The sequence below is a fragment of the Schistocerca cancellata genome, chromosome 7 (genome assembly GCF_023864275.1).
Source record: "Schistocerca cancellata isolate TAMUIC-IGC-003103 chromosome 7, iqSchCanc2.1, whole genome shotgun sequence".
NCBI classification, from domain to species: Eukaryota; Metazoa; Arthropoda; class Insecta; order Orthoptera; family Acrididae; genus Schistocerca; species Schistocerca cancellata.
The window spans coordinates 553,681,209-553,700,988 of record NC_064632.1 but is presented as its reverse complement, the minus strand read 5'-3'; the positions used below and the strand labels follow the sequence as shown (position 1 = coordinate 553,700,988).

General features: G+C 45.1%; 1 protein-coding gene across 3 annotated transcripts in view; it reads right to left on the bottom strand.

Annotated features, from left to right (window-relative positions):
* Positions 1-363: 363 nt before the first annotated feature.
* LOC126092335 (uncharacterized) overlaps positions 364-19,780 on the bottom strand; it is a 58,645-nt gene continuing 39,228 nt past the window's right edge. The window contains exons 2-3 of one of the 3 annotated variants that reach the window (XM_049907873.1): positions 9,695-9,876; positions 364-1,907 (exon numbers count right to left, since the gene is read on the bottom strand). In XM_049907873.1, the coding sequence (XP_049763830.1) occupies positions 654-1,904 (1,251 nt within the window). In that variant the 5' untranslated portion in view covers positions 1,905-1,907; positions 9,695-9,876 and the 3' untranslated portion in view covers positions 364-653. The remainder of the gene's footprint in view (positions 1,908-9,694; positions 9,877-19,780) is intronic. The other 2 variants (XM_049907872.1, XM_049907874.1) reach the window with 2 other exon arrangements.

The window sequence follows — 19,780 nt, the reverse complement described above, 5'->3', positions numbered from 1 at the left end:
TGTGGGATTCCTCTTGCAGAAGCTGAAGACGAGTAGGAACGCATTCTTTACCCACAGGACAGTGCTTCATCGCATTTCGGCTCAGAAGTGCTAAATAAGCTCGCAACCGTTAGGCTGCTGACGGACATGTACATTGTGCACACTGACTGCGCCTTCACGTTCCAGATCTCACAATTCTAATTTTTTTCTGAAGCCATATTAAGGACGTAGTTTAGTCTGCGAGTGTTGTTTCATTCATTTGCAAGCACAGCAGAAATAATAATTGCAGTTTTACTATGTGGGGCCCAGGTATAGGATAGAAAGGGAATCTCGTTGAGATTTATGGTAGAAAGGGAATCTTGTTGAGATTTATAGTGCTGAAAATCTTACCCATAATGGAGTTTATTAACGAGATGATAAAAACATACATAGCTTGCCAATATTTTTACATAGTGTATATCATTCTTATGTGCAATAACATGTTACAGTGTCAAATATAGTTACTGTTACTGAAATACTGGTCATCTAGATATTATCAGTGCTGAGTGACTGGAAATATACGATTGGTACTTCAGGTGACAGGACTAAGAATAAAACATGGAGAAAACATGGTCACTCTACTTAATTTTCAGATACACAACAGTCAAGTTTGTTTCGCCAGAAAATAAAAAAAACTAATTACTTGAGAATAAACCTTTCTTTTCAAATTGTGGAAGCATCTGCTTTACAGCTTCCACATACGAAGCACCTGCGAAGGCCTTTCTGTTGGTATCACTGTCATTTTCTTTGACTGAAGACTCTACGTCGAACCTCGTCTCTTCTTCAGTGCGTACAACCGGCAACACACCTACCGATGCGAATACGGCGTACAGACAGTGCTCTTCGAAATCTTCCAGAAGCTCCTCGAAGGATATCTGTTTGTCGGTACTGACACCAATATCGCTCATCACTTCGACTAAATGGTTGTGGTACTCTTTCAAAAGGTCTGTCAGGTGATCGGAGTACACTTCTTCCGTGAGACTCGTGTGTGTAAAATACTGTAAGTCAATCGAAGGCGAGTTGTATGAAGCCAACTGGAAATCAAGTAGAACCACGTCTCGGACGACTCCACCTGCATATTTGAACATGATGTTGTTGACCCAGGTATCTGCGTGGGTTAGCACACGAAACTTTCCCTTCCGTTTCACCAACTCTAGTAGCCGTGGAAATATGTTTTCCGAGAGAGCTCGCACTTTGGGTGCGTACTTGGAGTACGATTTCTCTAACGTCTCCAGCTGATCTGCAAGTAATTTGCAACCCTGTTTCACGTAGGGTTCCAGGTGCTTAGCCATGTCTCCCTCAAACATTCGAAAGGTCTGGTAGCGGTCCAGCGCAGATGGTCTCTGCTCGTACAGCCTGACTGAAGACGCGTGGAACTCCGCCAGTTTCCTGACCACGAGTCTGGCGTGCGCCAGATCCAGTCCCTTGCACCTCTTCGCCAAAGCGAACCCTCTGGCCTTCAAATCCTCGAGCACTACGTAGCTGACTGGCTCCCGTCCGGAGGCGAAACACTTTGCTGACAGCTGCGTGTATTTGCCGGGGGCCGCTTCCTCCAGGATTTTCGACATCGCGGGAATCGTCTCGCAGAACATGAGAGTCTCTTGCTCGAAGGCTTGCATGTCCTGTGCTATTGTCTTCATGACTTCGCTGTCTGGGAGACATTTTATTATCAACGACACGCTCCTTTTATACTGTTTCACGTTGTGCTCTAGGTGAACGGTCATGCGGTAGACTTCACTCAGGTAGTTGTCACCCGGAGCTGTCGCTCGTTGGACGTCTACTGACAGGATCTTGAAGTCTCCACAACTGTTCGACTCCTTCAGCGAACTTTTCGCGAAGTCTTTGTTAAGCCACACGGGCAGAACGACGGCGGCTTCGGCGGTCATTTCCTGCAACAAAAGAAACGAACTATGTGTTAATCTTTGATTAAAAACTGAACTTCCACGAATGTCTGACGGAGTCTCGATGTCATACGTTTCAACAAATACACACAGTGATACATATTTTATTTTCAAGTCAATTTTATTACTAATTTGTTAAAATATTAATCTGTTGAGGATTACATGACAAGTATCATTTCGTACTCTCGTGATTCACCAAAATACAGACATCAGCTTTTTAAAGATTGTAATTATCGATGCGAGACATTTCTTATAAAAGATGAGCTACCTTACAGTGTTATTCTGTAAAACGTGATGTGCAGTATATTAACTTCTTCATTATTGTGACGTTCATTGACGTGAAGAGCAGAACTTTTCGGCCCTATTTTTTCGAGAAGCATTAGCATGTTCTATTTGTAATTCTTGTTAATGTATAAATGCTAAAAGATTCGAAAACCGTCTAATTATTAGCACCTGAGTCTGTACAACATTTATCATTGGTATCACATCATTTGTTGAACAGATCTGAATAAATTACATATTTGTAAATTAAAAGAATGTCTTTTAGAACCATTTCTACAATTTGCTTTGTTGTTATCAACCTTTATGGACTACAGTAAAATTAAAATCAATGAAAACGATCTATCTTGGCTTATCATTCGCATATATGACACATAGCAATGGACTCAAGAATAAACATTGCAGAACTTCGTAAGTGATTTAACCATAGTCAGACAGTTCTGTTTTACCTCCACTAGTTCAATGGTTTAGCGTTTAAATAATGTTTAGTATTCTGTTCAAAGACAGTAAACTAAATTATCGTTTCTTTTACTAAAATATTTATTAAAACTGTACAAATTGCGTTTATCTGTAATCATAGTTCTTTAGGAAAACTTTTTATCTGCCAAGAGCGTAGGGATGGGTAGTTCGATTACTGTTTTCGACAACTTAAATGGCCATCTTCAGATCTGAAAGTATAGGTACGGCTACAGTCCAGTATTCATAATACGAACAGTGGACGAAATTAGCGATTTTATAATAGTTGTAACAATACATATCGCATAATAGAAAGTAGTGTCTAGATCACCTATTGATGCAAGATGCATTGTCACAAGAGTATTTACAATTCCAAAGCGTAAGATGAAGTTGAATCAAATTTATGGAAATAATCCACAGTCGTCAATAAAAAAAACTACATACGAAGAGATTTTTTAAATAAAACTTATCTCAGAAACTGTGATTATTAAATACGCTATTCATCTTTTCATTGTCCAGTATAACAGTTACATCATAGTCAATTAATGAGACAAGATAAGAAGCATCTTCCCTGTTGACCGTATCGGATGAGGTTATCAACCGGCAGCAACAGGCAAACTGTCCGCTATTGTGGATATCACTTTTTGTCATTGAAGCTGTCAACAGGCTGCATTTCAGTAAACAAAGAATTCTTTTACATATTAATATAAAGGAATTAAATAATGTGCAGTAGTCTAAAAACAGGTTGACGCAGAGTACATCAGAATGTTTTTAAACTGCTGCAAATTTTGCATTTTTTTATATTATTCTGTAAGAGTATGATATGATCACGTAACTGTCACCTGGGGCAGCTTCTATGATTAAAATGTTCGTATTCACAATATCGGTCAGTCTGCCTATTACTGTCAAATGGTTAACTTCATCCGATACTGTCAACAGACAAAATGGCTCCTTAATGTTGTCCCATTACATCAGAATGGTTCAAATGGCTCTGAGCACTATGGGACTTAACATCTGAGGTCATCAGTCCCCTAGACTTAGAACTACTTAAACCTAACCAACCTAAGGACATCACACACATCCATGCCCGAGGCAGCATTCGAACCCGCGACCGTAGCAGCAGCGCGGCTCAGGACTGAAGCGCCTAGAACCGCTCGGCCACAGCGGCCGGCTGTATCTGTCGTACTGCACAATGAAATAGTGCATAGCGTATCTAATATCTATTCAGGGTTATTCAGCTGTTCCTACCACTGTCGTTTTAAGTAACCCCATTGTTATAACTGGCCTTCAAAAACCATATGTGAGGATTTCGTACCATCTCTCTCGCTATGAGCAAACTATTAGTTCTACAGGAAAAATTGAGGAGGACACTTTTCGTGGTTTCATTGATTCACAGGTGTCATGCTACGGTCGCAGGTTCGAATCCTGCCTCGGGCATGGCTGTATGTGATGTCCTTAGGTTAGTTAGGTTTAAGTAGTTCTAAGTTCTAGGGGACTGATGACCACAGCAGTTGAGTCCCATGGTGCTCAGAGCCATTTTTCACAGGTGTCACATCGGACAGCATTGTGAAAGTTGCACTATATTTCAACGTGACAGCTGCTCGTCATCTTCAGGTGCTTAGTTACGAGTTGCTGCAGTGGCGCGCCAGAATGTACGCTGACTCGCTAGAAAAGCGCAGGCGCCAACGGGTGGCGCAGTCGCGTCACCGTAGACGAGTCCTAGAGCACGGCGACATACACTCCTGGAAATGGAAAAAAGAACACATTGACACCGGTGTGTCAGACCCACCATACTTGCTCCGGACACTGCGAGAGGGCTGTACAAGCAATGATCACACGCACGGCACAGCGGACACACCAGGAACCGCGGTAGCATGCCGCGACAGCGTGGACGTGAACCGTATGTGCAGTTGACGGACTTTGGGCGAGGGCGTATAGTGGGCATGCGGGAGGCCGGGTGGACGTACCGCCGAATTGCTCAACACGTGGGGCGTGAGGTCTCCACAGTACATCGATGTTGTCGCCAGTGGTCGGCGGAAGGTGCACGTGCCCGTCGACCTGGTACCGGACCGCGGCGACGCACGGATGCACGCCAAGACCGTAGGTTCCTACGCAGTGCCGTAGGGGACCGCACCGCCACTTCCCAGCAAATTAGGGACACTGTTGCTCCTGGGGTATCGGCGAGGACCATTCGCAACCGTCTCCATGAAGCTGGGCTACGGTCCCGCACACCGTTAGGTTGTCTTCCGCTCACGCCCCAACATCGTGCAGCCCGCCTCCAGTGGTGTCGCGACAGGCGTGAATGGAGGGACGAATGGAGACGTGTCGTCTTCAGCGATGAGAGTCGCTTCTGCCTTGGTGCCAATGATGGTCGTATGCGTGTTTGGCGCCGTGCACGTGAGCGCCACAATCAGGACTGCATACGACCGAGGCACACAGGGCCAACACCCGGCATCATGGTGTGGGGAGCGATCTCCTACACTGGCCGTGCACCACTGGTGATCGTCGAGGGGACACTGAATAGTGCACGGTACATCCAAACCGTCATCGAACCCATCGTTCTACCATTCCTAGACCGGCAAGGGAACTTGCTGTTCCAACAGGACAATGCACGTCCGCATGTATCCCGTGCCACCCAACGTGCTCTAGAAGGTGTAAGTCAACTACCCTGGCCAGCAAGATCTCCGGATATGTCCCCCATTGAGCGTGTTTGGGACTGGATGAAGCGTCGTCTCACCCGGTCTGCACGTCCAGCACGAACGCTGGTCCAACTGAGGCGCCAGGTGGAAATGGCATGGCAAGCCGTTCCACAGGACTACATCCAGCATCTCTACGATCGTCTCCATGGGAGAATAGCAGCCTGCATTGCTGCGAAAGGTGGATATACACTGTACTAGTGCCGACATTGTGCATGCTCTGTTGCCTGTGTCTATGTGCCTGTGGTTCTGTCAGTGTGATCATGTGATGTATCTGACCCCAGGAATGTGTCAATAAAGTTTCCCCTTCCTGGGACAATGAATTCACGGTGTTCTTATTTTAATTTCCAGGAGTGTACAATGCCCGGACTCTTTCGTCTGTGGTTGACGATGTCTTAGTATCGCCAATGCTAGTTCCTATGCTATGCTGAGCTGAAATGCCGTGTCTCTATTAATCAGGTCGTTACTTACAGGGCCGGCCGGGGTGGCCGAGCGGTTCTAGGCGCTACAGTCTGGAACCGAGCGTTCGCTACGGTCGCAGGTTCGAATCCTGCCTCGGGCATGGATGTGTGTGATGTCCTTAGGTTAGTTAGGTTTAAGTAGTTCTAAGTTCTAGGGGACTGATGACCTTAGAAGTTAAGTCCCATAGTGCTCAGAGCCATTTGTTACTTACAGGTATTTCGACTGCTTCTATAAAGATGGAGTCCCAGTACGTGCAAGCGGACGGAAGGATCTCTCCATAGTTCACGCTGTGTCCCGTGTCAAGACAGAGTTCCGTAACAGCAGACGTTTCTGGCTGACCCAGAATGGTGTGACATCTGTGTCTGTCCGTAACACTACGACACGTCTGACCAACGTACGATTTCCTACACTGGCACGGGATTTTATATATTCCTGGTCTCCTTAGACCTAAAGCGTCTTTAACAGAAGCCAGCATCGTTTGCAATCGCTCTAAAGGGCAAAAGACAAATTTCATTTGATGTTTCTTGGACGGTCTGCCGATCATAAAGGACACACCGCCGACGTAGCGTAGAAGAACCATCCTCGTGGGGTTCTCCGTTTCTTCTGGCTGCTCTTGAGGTGTAGCGAGTGCAAGTTGAAATGCATTACGAATCTGTTTACCAGAGTACCAGTTTTGTACAAAAACAGAGCGAAGATGGCTAAGCTTCGCTGTTAAGCTCCCTGCATCTAAGTATGAACGAGATGAGTGATGGCAACTCGTAGCTCGTACATAGGAGGTCAGTGTGACTTGGTTCACGAAGTACAGTGTGACCCAAGAAACAGTTTTCTTTTCTGCGGACCAAGGCATCTAACAACGGGAGGTCTCCATTTTTCTCTACTTCCATGGTGAAGTAAACGCTCGGATGGAAGGAGTTAAGGTGTTCCGAAAACACAGGATGTCTTACTGCTCCATGTGGCCATATTACGAAGGTGTCGTCCACATATCTTCAAAAACATTTAGGTTTCAACACCGCTGACAGAAGTGCTTTTCCCTCGAGGTGTTCAAATGTGTGTCAAATCTTATGGGACTTGACTGCTAAGGTCATCAGTCCCTAAGCTTACACACTACTTAACCTAAATTATCCTAAGGACAAACACACACACACCCATGCCCGATGGAGGACTCGAACCTCCGCCGGAACCAGCCGCACAGTCCATGACTGCAGCGCCTTAAACCGCTCGGCTAATCCCGCGCGGCCGAGGTGTTCCATAAAAAGGTTAGCTACTATGAGAGACAAGCGGTTAACCATAGCAACACCGTCAGTTTTCTCAAAATATTGTTCATTAAACGTGTTGACAATGCCACGAGGTCACTTTCGGACAGGACACTGCTCCAGGCCGTAGCGCGAAAACTTCCAAGTTCCACCACCTTACATGCCAATCATCGCAAGAACATAAACCCATGCAGACGCACTGTGTTTAATTTCACAAATAAACAACTGAGTAACACTGCAATATCAGAGTTGGAAAAGGGACTGAACTTTGTGCCCACTCCAAATACCTTTCCTATCAAGATTTTTATTAGTGTCATTGAGCAAGATGTCCTGAAACTTCCCAGCGAGAGTGCTGAAGAAATGAGACGAGAGACTCGCAGGACCACAGCTAGGATGCCCGAACACAAGCAGAACATCAACATCGAAGAAAGAAAAGCGGTCCTTTCCTTAAGAGAATACACAGAAATAATAATTTCACCTGCTGGTAAGGGAAATGCTACTGTTATTTTGCCTGCAACATCTTACATCGGCGAGATGACGGATTTACTGCAATAGTCAACGCATCGTCGCCTCCAGAAGGATACAACTATTGCATTACAACGGAAGGCATTCGTCCTTTTCAAATCCAGTCAGTTTCCTGATCATCATGAAAGGAGTTTAAGAGAACAAGCTCCAATTCCACAGTGACTTTATGGGCTGCCTAAGATCCATAAGGAAGGGGTTCCGCTTCGCCCCGTTGTGACAAATATAGAAGCCCCAACATATTACCTAACAAAACATCTGCCTTCTTTTCTGAGCCCATTCCTAAAAACATCACATTCGAAACTCAGAAGATTTTATACAGGGACTGAAGACGTAGCGCCTCGAACCAGCTGACGTCTTAAGTGAGTTTCGATGTCTCTTCGTTCACTCGAGTTCCTCTGGTGGAACATTATCACGCCCCTCGTGAACCGATTTCGACAAGTTCGACCACATGTGGAGGTTCTTCTCACTGTTTATTTCGATTACAGTGGGATAGTGCATCATGGGTTTCTGACTTATGGTTGTATGGTCAATGAGGAATACTATCTGGAAGTTATGCGCCGTTCGAGTGATGCTATCTGAAGAAAACGACCAGAATTATGCCAAAACCACTTGTCGAAATTGCATCGCGATAATGCTCCCGCTCACACCTCAATATCTGTTTGTGTTTTTTGGTAAAAAACGAAACCGGTATGTTGCCTGAGCCACCTTATTCGCCGGACGCGACTTCTTTCTAGACCCGAGGCTGAAGAGAACCACAAGCGGACATCGTTTTTTCACCTCTGACGGGATAAAAACAGAATCGCTGAAGGAGCTGAACACCAGAACGAAAAGTGAATTCCAGAAGATTGGAAAAAGCGCTGGCACAAGTGTATTATATCTGAGGGGCGTAACGGGACATCCTCCTCTGGCATCACTTTTCCTCAGCAGTAGTTGTCGACACCAGTTTTTTTTTGTTTCGAAATTTGGACGGGTAAATATTTTCTCATTTGCTTTTCTGAAAACTTTCATATAATTGTATACACAGTATGTTATATTTCAAGCTAAAATTTATGAAAAGAAATTACTTCATATAATATTTTAGTTTCATTGTTAGAATCGATAACTACTAGTTCTGAATGTACAGTTAAAATTATTTTTTTAGAGACATTTGAAATTACGAATTATTTGCACACTTAAAATTTCTATTATTTATTACGCAATCCTGTACTGTTTACTAAGTTTATTTCTGGATTCATTTATGAAATAATAATCGAAATTAATAATGTAACGAAAACTAGTAGGAATTCATTTGTTACGAAAAAGTGTAAACCGTTGGAATATTGTTATTTCCGCAGAGTGTGAGAGCCGTAAGCTTGCCTCTGATGTGATCGGACGTGTTCTTGTGTAACAGGTGCGAAAAAAATGTAATTTCGGCTTTGTTACTGTATGAAATACTAAAATTTGAGAAAATCAGTGGAAAACATATTTACAAAAAAAAAAAAAAAAAATTCTGCAGCCACAATCTTCCAACTTACTTAGTTCATACCAACCGTGAGGACCTGGGATGTTAGATTTTCAGCTTCAAGAATCAGACCCCTTGACAAGAAGAACTGAAGCCATCTCAACATGACAAGCTAAGTAAACTTGAAACTTTATTGTAACCTTTGCCCCTCTCAAATCTTCGTAAAAGACTTTGCTTATTAATTACTTGGACTGGGCATTATTTAATGTGGACAATAGATGGAACAAGGAAGGAAGGTGGAGATTACAGGGGGATTACTTTGAAGTTGAAGTTGATAAATAAGCAAAGACTCGTAAAACATTCCCGCTGTTTTTGATCACACCTCGTGTGTCTACTGTGGTTTACTAGACACTTGGGTTGTTCCACAGAAATTGTAGATTGCTGTCGTTACTTTAAAAAAAATGTACAAAAGTGAAAGAATACGATCATTACGGAACTTCTGTCAACACTGATTTTGATAAATGAAGTGAAGGAAGAAATTATGAATAATATTGTGTTGCTGAAAGTCGAGGCACTGTAAGACAAATTTGGTTAAGCATTTTAATTTATCACTGTTGTTATAACTGAACTGGTACACTCTACAGTTACGGTAATAGGTTTTACCAGCAGCTTAGGAACGCGTACGAAGAGGCGTGTGCTTCCTAGGCGCTCTGCAGTACTCTCTCTCCAAAGCGCAGTCTCAGACGCTGAATCCTGTTATTGAGGTCTCAGCGATCTACGGCGCCCACTTTGCACGGTCAGAGGCTGGGCAGCTGGTGTGGGCTAGGCCAGACTTCCTCGGCCTACTGGAAAGAAATGAACGTAAAATTAAAAGTTAATAATAATTCAGAAGTATGTATCAGAAAGTTATAGGGATGGATGTAATATCTCTTTATATTCTACTAATTATCCCTGCACAATTCTATGAGTGAATTACGTTTCCTACTTGACCATCTATATACTCGTAGAATCGATTCACAAAGTAGTACAGTACTATTACTATTCCACGAGCGCATAATTACTCTTTGTAATATTCTCTCTGTATGCGTTGAGAGGACTTTAGGATCTCCTCCGTGCCGAATAGCCGCATTGAATAATTGTAATTTTGCTATCGAGATTACTGGAAGAAAGAGATTGAAAATATATTGTATGCTACTCAAGGAAATATATACTGAGCATTTACATCAAAGTTGTGTAAGGAATTTCATTATATATGTATTCTCTAATTGGAAATTTGCACGGAGGTGTCGTTCCGTTGGTAATCAGTAGGGAACTTCCGATGAATTGGAAACGAACCTGCAGCTATTAGATCCAAGAGCTCGATTATTTCATCGGATAATTAACCTCTATCAAAGCAAACTTTCCGCTTGATGTGAGGTTTCCCGACTGACTACGCAACGCAAGAAAACCAAGACATTTTATTTACACAGGATTGCAGATCGTTTCGAATCATCGAGACTGCGGACAAGGAGAGTCATGGTCCGATTCTGATTAAACAAGTAAAGCTTAGTTATAACCTTCTTGAGCGACTGTGATGACTGTGATATGGCTGCTTATGAATGACATCATTAATAAAATACTAATAACTAACTTTCCTCCTCACCAGCAACCAGTATAAACACAATATTAATTAAAGTTATATAGACGTATTCTCTTTTGAAGAAAAGTTAAGTTCATGACTTTAGAGGTGCAATGTTTAAGTGATTCATTTCATATCTAACGGACCTATGCTCTTTTAACACTGAATCTTCTTTCGGGTATGGACAAGTTAAAAGTGTTGTTCTACAGCGTTTAATGTGAGGCCTGCTTCTGTTCTTATAACACTTTGAAAAAAACTGAAAGGGAGTAAATGAAACTTCAGCGTTTGAGAGAGTACGTCATGCGATTTCAGTGACAACATCGAGTCAATTGTAAAGAGAACTTGGTAGTATTAGCCTGCTTATTAACAGTAAGACGTAGCACCTCCTCTGGTGCGACCGCTTGCACTGATTCGGTTTGGGAAGGGTATCATAAAGCCTTGTATCGTCTTCTGAGGGAAGGCGACCTGGTCTTTGATATCTCGAATGCTGGCACCTGGATGTACTTGACGTCAGAGCTGCTGCCACACGTGTCCTGTCGCTGACAGATCTGAGGCTCTTACTGGCCACAGAAGTACCTTAAAGCACGCAGACGTTTCGTAAAGAGAAGTGCCGTTTGTGGTCGAGTGATGTCCTCTTGAAAAATGATACGGCGATGCTGTCGCACGAGAGGTGACACAAGAGGACGCAGAACGCACGTGGCATACCGATGTGACGTCATACCTCCCTCAATCGGAGGCAATCGCGACCTAAAATCATACCCGACCGCTTAGCACGCCATGCCGCCAGGAGCAACATCGCAGAGCCGTACCAACCAAAACACTGGAAGAATGGGTTCTCTCGCCAGTCCGCCGACATACTAGCCGAAGACGATCATCAGGGGTAGTGCAGATCCGCACATCATCGCACATCATCCCTTAAGAGTGTGCCACAAGTTAACTCCATCAAAACGCGGAACAGTCCAGCGCCCCAACTCGTCCGTGGCTCACCGGAGACGGAGGAGTACTACTCTTAGTTTTTCGTGCCTGCTTCTGGGCACCTTTGTCGTCAGCGACAGTGTTACATTCGTAACATGGAACGATACTGTGCCCTTACACTCTCCTATCTGATACCCACGTTCCTTGCTTGAAATATACGTTGGTGGTAACTTAATAGTCTCACAGTTTTCTTCAAATAGATGTTCTCTAAATTTACCAACAGATTTTCGCCGGAGCTACGTCGTCTTTCTTCCGTAGATTCCAGTTCAAGTTCCCCGCGTGTCTCTGCTACACTTTCGTATGGGCTGTACCCGTTTGCACTGATCCTAGCAGCGCCTCTTTTAATGCGTTCGTCTGCTGCCTTGCCTGATAGGGATTCCAGACACTATAGCAGTACTCTAAAATTGGTCAAACTAGTGTGTTGTATGCTATTTTATTAATAGACACACTCAATTTTTCCAGAACCTTCCAAAACATCTATGTCTCCCTTTCGCCTTTACATTGATTTCTTGTTGCTTTTTAGTGTTAAACCTGAATACTACCACAGATTTTATTCAACCTGTAAATTGAGCAAGTAGTAAAGGAAACAAAAGAAAAATTTGGAGTAGGAATTAAAATCCATGGAGAAGAAATAAAAACTTTGAGTGTTGCCGATGACATTGTAATTCTGTCAGAGACAGCAAAGGACCTGGAAGAGCAGCTGAACGGAATGGACAGTGTCTTGAAAGGAGGCTATAAGATGAACATCAATAGAAGCAAAACGAGGATAATGGAATGTAGTCGAATTAAATCGGGTGATGCTGCGGGAATTAGATTAGGAAATGAGATGCTTAAAGTAGTAAATGAGTTTTGCTGTTTGGGGAGCAAAATAACTGATGAAGGTCGAAGTAGAGAGGACATAAAATGTAGACTGGCAAAGGCAAGGAAAGCGATTCTGAAGAAGAGAAATTTGTTAACATCGAGTATAGATTTAAGTCTCAGGAAGTCGTTTCAGAAAGTACTTGTATGGAGCGTAGCCATGTATGGAAGTGAAACGTGGACGATAAATAGTTTAGACAAGAAGAGAATAGAAGCTTTCGAAATGTGGTGTTAGAGATGCTGAAGATTAGATGGGTAGATGCTGAAGATTAGATGGGTAGATTACATAACTAATGAGGAGGTACTGAATAGAATTGGGGAGAAGAGAAATTTGTGGCACAACTTGACTAGGAGAAGGGGTCGGTTGGTGGGGCATATTCTGAGGCATCAAGGGATCACCAATTTAGTATTGTAGGGCAGCGTGGAGGGTAAAAATAGTAGAGGGAGAACAAGAGATGAATACACTAAATAGATTCAGAAGGATGTAGGTTGCAGTAGGTACTGGGAGATGAAGAAGTTTGCACAGGATAGAGTAGCATGGAGAGCTGCATCAAACCAGTCTCAGGACTGAAGACTACAACAACAACGGACAGGACGTTACATACTCAAGACGTCAACCACTGATCTTATAATCAGGTATGATACGTGTGAATTTCGTCTTTCTCGGCGAATCTCAATGATGAATTCTCGGGTTATCAGCCGAGTCAAGACTTCGTTCTGCGGCAAAGTTTCAACAAGTTTCCTACTTGTCATCTCCGCCTGAAGATTAAAAGTTGGGAACTTGTTGTTGAAACGTTGCCGCAGAACGACGCCTTGACTCGGCTGATAACCCCAAAATACTTCATCACACATATGATACGTTTCTTCTCTTTTCTGTAACCATTATCGCGGTAAATATGCATGGTAGTTGGAGATACAACCTAAACTTCTTCCCCAATCCCTCTCCCCCCACCTCCTCCACCCCTCTCTCCTTGTCCATCTCCCCCTTCTCCCCTCCCTCTCTTTGTCTATCTCCTCCTCACCCATCTCAACATCCATTTCCTCCCCACCCCCGGCCCCCTCCTCTATCCACTTAGCCCTTTCACTCATCTTGAGCACTGTTTATTGAGCACTGTTTATTGAGGACTAAACAGGTTGGAGTCGCTGTTATTCAAGGTATGAGAGACCTCTAGTGCCGCTGGATCTATGACAATAGTAGCTTCAACGACAGTATGTCGCATAGTTTTAATCTACGAATGTATAGAATTACGAAGTTTTGGACGATTCAGATCACGAAGTAGCATTCTAGATATAAAACGATAAGCCATAAATACTCCTTCCCTGTTCTTTATAAATTCAACGGCAAGGGAGAAAACAAACAGCACATTGTTCTGTATGCAGTTTTTGTTCGAAGTTATACATAAGGAGTAAGAATATACACTTATATCTATATGATTTGCCTAATGTCTTACAAATTTACGTGCTTTGCTACCGTAGATGAAACTAACTGCCAGAAAGATAACGAAGTAGCCAGTTTTCACACCACACATTTTATTTCTCGCAGTCATTTCAGCAGAGTAGCTGTATAGTGTCGTTTAAAACACAGAAAATAAATTTTTGCCCAAATCTTCCTTAGAGTATCGTAAATCGCTGAATAACTGTTCAAAATTTCTCTTTCACTGTTCGAAATTTCTCTTTTACATACACTCCTGGAAATTGAAATAAGAACACCGTGAATTCATTGTCCCAGGAAGGGGAAACTTTAATGACACATTCCTGGGGTCAGATACATCACATGATCACACTGACAGAACCACAGGCACATACACACAGGCAACAGAGCATGCACAATGTCGGCACTAGTACAGTGTATATCCACCTTTCGCAGCAATGCAGGCTGCTATTCTCCCATGGAGACGATCGTAGAGATGCTGGATGTAGTCCTGTGGAACGGCTTACCATGCCATTTCCACCTGGCGCCTCAGTTGGACCAGCATTCGTGCTGGACGTGCAGACCGCGTGAGACGACGCTTCATCCAGTCCCAAACATGCTCAATGGGGGACAGATCCGGAGATCTTGCTGGCCAGGGTAGTTGACTTACACCTTCTAGAGCACGTTGGGTGGCACGGGATACATGCGGACGTGCATTGTCCTGTTGGAACAGCAAGTTCCCTTGCCAGTCTAGGAATGATAGAAAGATGGGTTCGATGACGGTTTGGATGTACCGTGCACTATTCAGTGTCCCCTCGACGATCACCAGTGGTGTACGGCCAGTGTAGGAGATCGCTCCCCACACCATGATGCCGGGTGTTGGCCCTGTGTGCCTCGGTCGTATGCAGTTCTGATTGTGACGCTCACCTGCATGGCGCCAAACACGCATACGACCATCATTGGCACCAAGGCAGAAGCGACTCTCATCGCTGAAGACGACACGTCTCCATTCGTCCCTCCATTCACGCCTGTCGCGACACCACTGGAGGCGGGCTGCACGATGTTGGGGCGTGAGCGGAAGACGGCCTAACGGTGTGCGGGACCGTAGCCCAGCTTCATGGAGACGGTTGCGAATGGTCCTCGCCGATACCCCAGGAGCAACAGTGTCCCTAATTTGCTGGGAAGTGGCGGTGCGGTCCCCTACGGCACTGCGTAGGAACCTACGGTCTTGGCGTGCATCCGTGCGTCGCTGCGATCCGGTCCCAGGTCGACGGGTACGTGCACCTTCCGCCGACCACTGGCGACAACATCGATGTACTGTGGAGACCTCACGCCCCACGTGTTGAGCAATTCGGCGGTACGTCCACCCGGCCTCCCGCATGCCCACTATACGCCCTCGCTCAAAGTCCGTCAACTGCACATACGGTTCACGTCCACGCTGTCGCGGCATGCTACCAGTGTTAAAGACTGCGATGGAGCTCCGTATGCCACGGCAAACTGGCTGACACTGACGGCGGCGGTGCACAAATGCTGCGCAGCTAGCGCCATTCGACGGCCAACACCGCGGTTCCTGGTGTGTCCGCTGTGCCGTGCGTGTGATCATTGCTTGTACAGCCCTCTCGCAGTGTCCGGAGCAAGTATGGTGGGTCTGACACACCGGTGTCAATGTGTTCTTTTTTCCATTTCCAGGAGTGTATTACATATGCACTGAAGCGCCAAAGAACCTGGTATAGGCATGCGTATTCAAATACCGAGATTTGTGAACAGACAGAAGACGGCGCTGCGGTCGGCAACGCCTGTATAAGACTTCAAGTGTCTGGCGCAGTTGTTGGATCGGTTTCTGCTGCTACAATAGCAAGTTATCAAGATGTGAGTCTGAACGTGGTGCTATAGTCGGCACAGGAGCGATGGGATACAGCATCTCAGAGGTAGCGATGAAGTGGGGATTTTCCCGTACGACCGTTTCACGAGTGTACCGCGAATATCAGGAATCCGGTAAAACATCAGATATACGACATCGCTGTGGCCGGAAAAGATACTACAAGAATGGGACCAACGACGACTGAAGATAATCGTTCATCGCCACAGAAGTGCAACCCTTCCGAAAATTGCTGCAGATTTCAATGCTGGGCCATCAACAAGTGTCAGCGTGCGAATCATTCGACAAAACATCATGGATATGGGCTTTCGGAGCCGAAGGCCCACTCATGTACCTTTGATGACTGCACGACATAATGTTTTACGCCTCGCCAGGGCCCGTCAACACCGACATTGGAGTGTTGATGACTGGAAACATGTTGCCTGGTCGGACCAGTCACATTTCAAATTGTATCGAGCGGACGAACGTGTATGGGTGTGGAGAGAACCTCGTGAATCGATGGAGTTTGTAAGTCAGCAGGGGACTATTCAAGCTGATGGAGGCTCTGTAATGGTGTGGGGCGTGTTCACTTGGAGTGATAAGGGACCCCTGATGCGTCCAGATACGACCCTGACAGGTGACACGTATGTAATCATCCTGTCTGATCACCTGCATCCACTCATGTCCATTGTGTATTCCGACGGACTTGGGCAATTCCAGCAGGACAATGCGACACTCCACAAGTGCTACTCCACAACTGCTACAGAGTTGCTCCAGGCATACTCTTCTGAGTTAAAACACTTCCGCTGGTACACCTAACTCCCCAGACATTAACATTATTGAACATATCTGCGATGTCTTGAAAAGTGCTGTTAAGAAGAGATCTCCACCCCCTCGTTGTCTTACGGATTTATGGACAGATCTGCAGGATTCATGGTGTCAGTTCCCTCTAGCACTACTTGAGACATTAGTCGTGTCCATGCCACGTCGTGTTGCGGTATTTGTGCGTGCTCGCGTGGGACCTACACGATATTAGGCAGGTACCCCAGTTTTTTTGGTTCTTCAGTGGAATTTGGATGTGAAATCTCACAGTCAAGCTATTCTTAGATGCTACATCTGCGTTTACATAAACAGTTCACAAGCCACCGTAAACTGCCTGGCGCAAGGAACGTTGTAATAACACTGTAGCGTCGCTACCTAGTCTTAGATGAAATTTGTAAGAGGCTGCCACAGTGCTGCGTTGGCTACTACTGGCCAGTATGCGCAGCGTTGCGACAGGATGCATGTATGCAATACGATTGCGGAATGGGGTAGCCGTGTTCTGTGGAACGTGCACCACGCAGCAACAATATCCGGCGCCAGCAGAACTGTGCGACAGCATACCCACACCAGGGCTAGAACTGTGTTACGAGTTACGGGACCGAGAGCCAGGCAGTAGCGCAGAAAATGTGCCCCGAGGCCTTATAAACAACTGCGAATTTTGGGAAAAATTCATTCAGGGCCGAGCAGTACTACCACGACGGCAGGGCTCCGCCAGCTGCAGCCGCGGGTTCGACACTAGGTCGGGGCAGCCGCCTCTCGCACTAGGTCCACCTCAGAGGATTTGGCGCCACAGTGAAACAGTCCCGCCGTCTGCACCAGCCGCCGCCAGCTTCCTGCCAGGAGGCAGCGGATTGTGTCCCGTGCACGGCAGCCGTCCTCCGTCACAGCGGAATACGTGAGTCCCGCGTGACTCGTCTCGACACGGCCGTTCGACTTCCGAAGGCAGGCACGGCAAGGAGGAGCAGCCCGCCGCTGACGTCATAGCCTTGGCTAGAGCTCCTACATAACAAACATGGGTGTTATGCAGTAACAACCTGCGGCTGTGAATTAGTTTTGCCTTTATACAGCCACTTGTAAGCACTCCGTCTTCAGGCCACGACCGCCGTGCCATCCTCAGATGAAGATGTGGATAGGAGGGGTCAGCACACCGCTCTCCCGGTCATTATGATGTTTTCTTCGAGCGGAGCCGCTACTTTTCGGGTCGAGTAGCTCCTTAGTTGGTATCACGAGGCTGAGTGCACCCCGAAAATGGCAACAGCTCATGGCGGCCCGGATGGTCACCCATCAAGTGCCGGCCAAGCCTGACAGCGCTTAACTTCGGTGATCTGACGGGAACCGGTGTATCCACTGCAGCAAGGTCATTGCCACAGCCACTTGTAAAAGAGGTGTTTATTTTTTATTCAAAAGGAGGTACTTTAAGAAATTCAGCATTTTTATTGCACACAGGTGCAGTGAAACGAATTGTTATTAATAGTTTCATCTGTCGTGTAACCAGCATTCATTTTATGTACTTCATGATAGGTTTGTTGCTTGCTGAGGGTGGTAAAAACTATGTTCTTTGATGCTTATGTTACTTGTGCCGTTTCCCTCATAATGACGAGTCCCCTACAAGAATAACTGAATTATCACTCGTCCTACAGTGCCTATATAAGAAATGGGGTTAAGTATTATTCAGTTTGTGGATGTATGTTTATGATAAGACGTATAAATACGTAAAAAATATGCCTCTCACATTTCCAGTTGTGAAAATACATCAGGAATCGAAAATGTTTGGGACGGACTGCTTCAGTACAGTTTTCGACTGGGAAGAAACGCAAGTGCGTGCAACTGGTTTCATGTTTGTAACTACTTTCATTAACGTATATTTACAATACACAATTGAGCGCCGGGTGCTTCCCAATTGTTTCTCCGACAGTATACGGCTCATCTTTTTCTTCATTCATGGTCAATAGGAAATCTAAATATGCGAAAACCATTTTTGCAATAGTTAGTGCAGTTCACAGCGGAGCAGCCACCCATATTTACAACCAGTTCTCCTATACACTTAATTGTAAATCTCCACTCGTATTGTGACTTGTATGTAAACAAGTATGAGTATCCTATATTGTGGCGAAAACGTGGCGGACAGTCCAGCTCAGGTTATACCAGCCTTAGCCTTGGCGTACTGACGGGCCGCCGGCTCGTGGCCCAGGTCTGACGTCAGCACCGTGGGGCACCGAAGCGAGTACCGCCAGAAAGCGTAGCAGTAAACTAGACTACTCAAAACGTCTTTGTCCAGTAAATCGTGATTGGCTATGGTGCAGCCGCTATATTGTAAAGGGGCGTTTGTGCTTTCTCTGCTTGCGATTTCAGAGTACTTCGGACGCATTATGTCCCATTTATTAACAAAAATGGCTATAATGATGTTGCTGTCTTCAGTCCAAGAACGGTTAGATACAACTCTCCATGCTACTCTACTGTGAAAAGCTCTTCATCTCTGAATAAGAACTGCAACCTACATCCATCTCAATCTGCTTATTGTATTCATCTCTTGGTCTCCCTCTACCATTTTTACCCCCAACACTTTACCTCCAATACTAAATTGGCAATCCCTTGATGTCTCGGGATGTGTCCTATCAACCGATCCTCTTAATTAAGCTGTGGCACAAATTTGTTGTCTTCGCAATTCTGTTCAGTTCCTTCTCATTAGTTACGCGATGTACCTAACTAATCTTCAGCATTCTTCTATAGCATTACTTTCCAAAATCTTTTATTCTCTTCTTGTCTAAACTGCTTGTTGCCCATTTTACATTTCGAGACATGGCTACACTCAGGACAAACGCCTTGAGAAAAGACTTCCTAACACTTAAGTCTGTATTCGGTGCTAACAAATTTCTCCTCTTCATAAATGCTTTACTTGCCATTCCAGCCAACACTGATGAGCCAAAACGTTATAACCATCTGCTTAACAGCTTGTTTGTCACTCTTTGGAACGAAATATGTCGCTGATTCTGCATATCAGTGATCCGACAGTTTGTTGGTAGGTTTGTGGAGGTATGTGGCATTACATGACTAAGTATAGGTCATGCAGAATGAAATTATCACTCTGCAGCGGAATGTGCGCTGATATGAATCTTCCTGGCAGATTAAAACTGTGTGCCAGACCGAGTTAGAGTCTCTGTCCGGCACACAGTTTTAATCTGCCAGGAAGTTTCATAGGTCATGCAG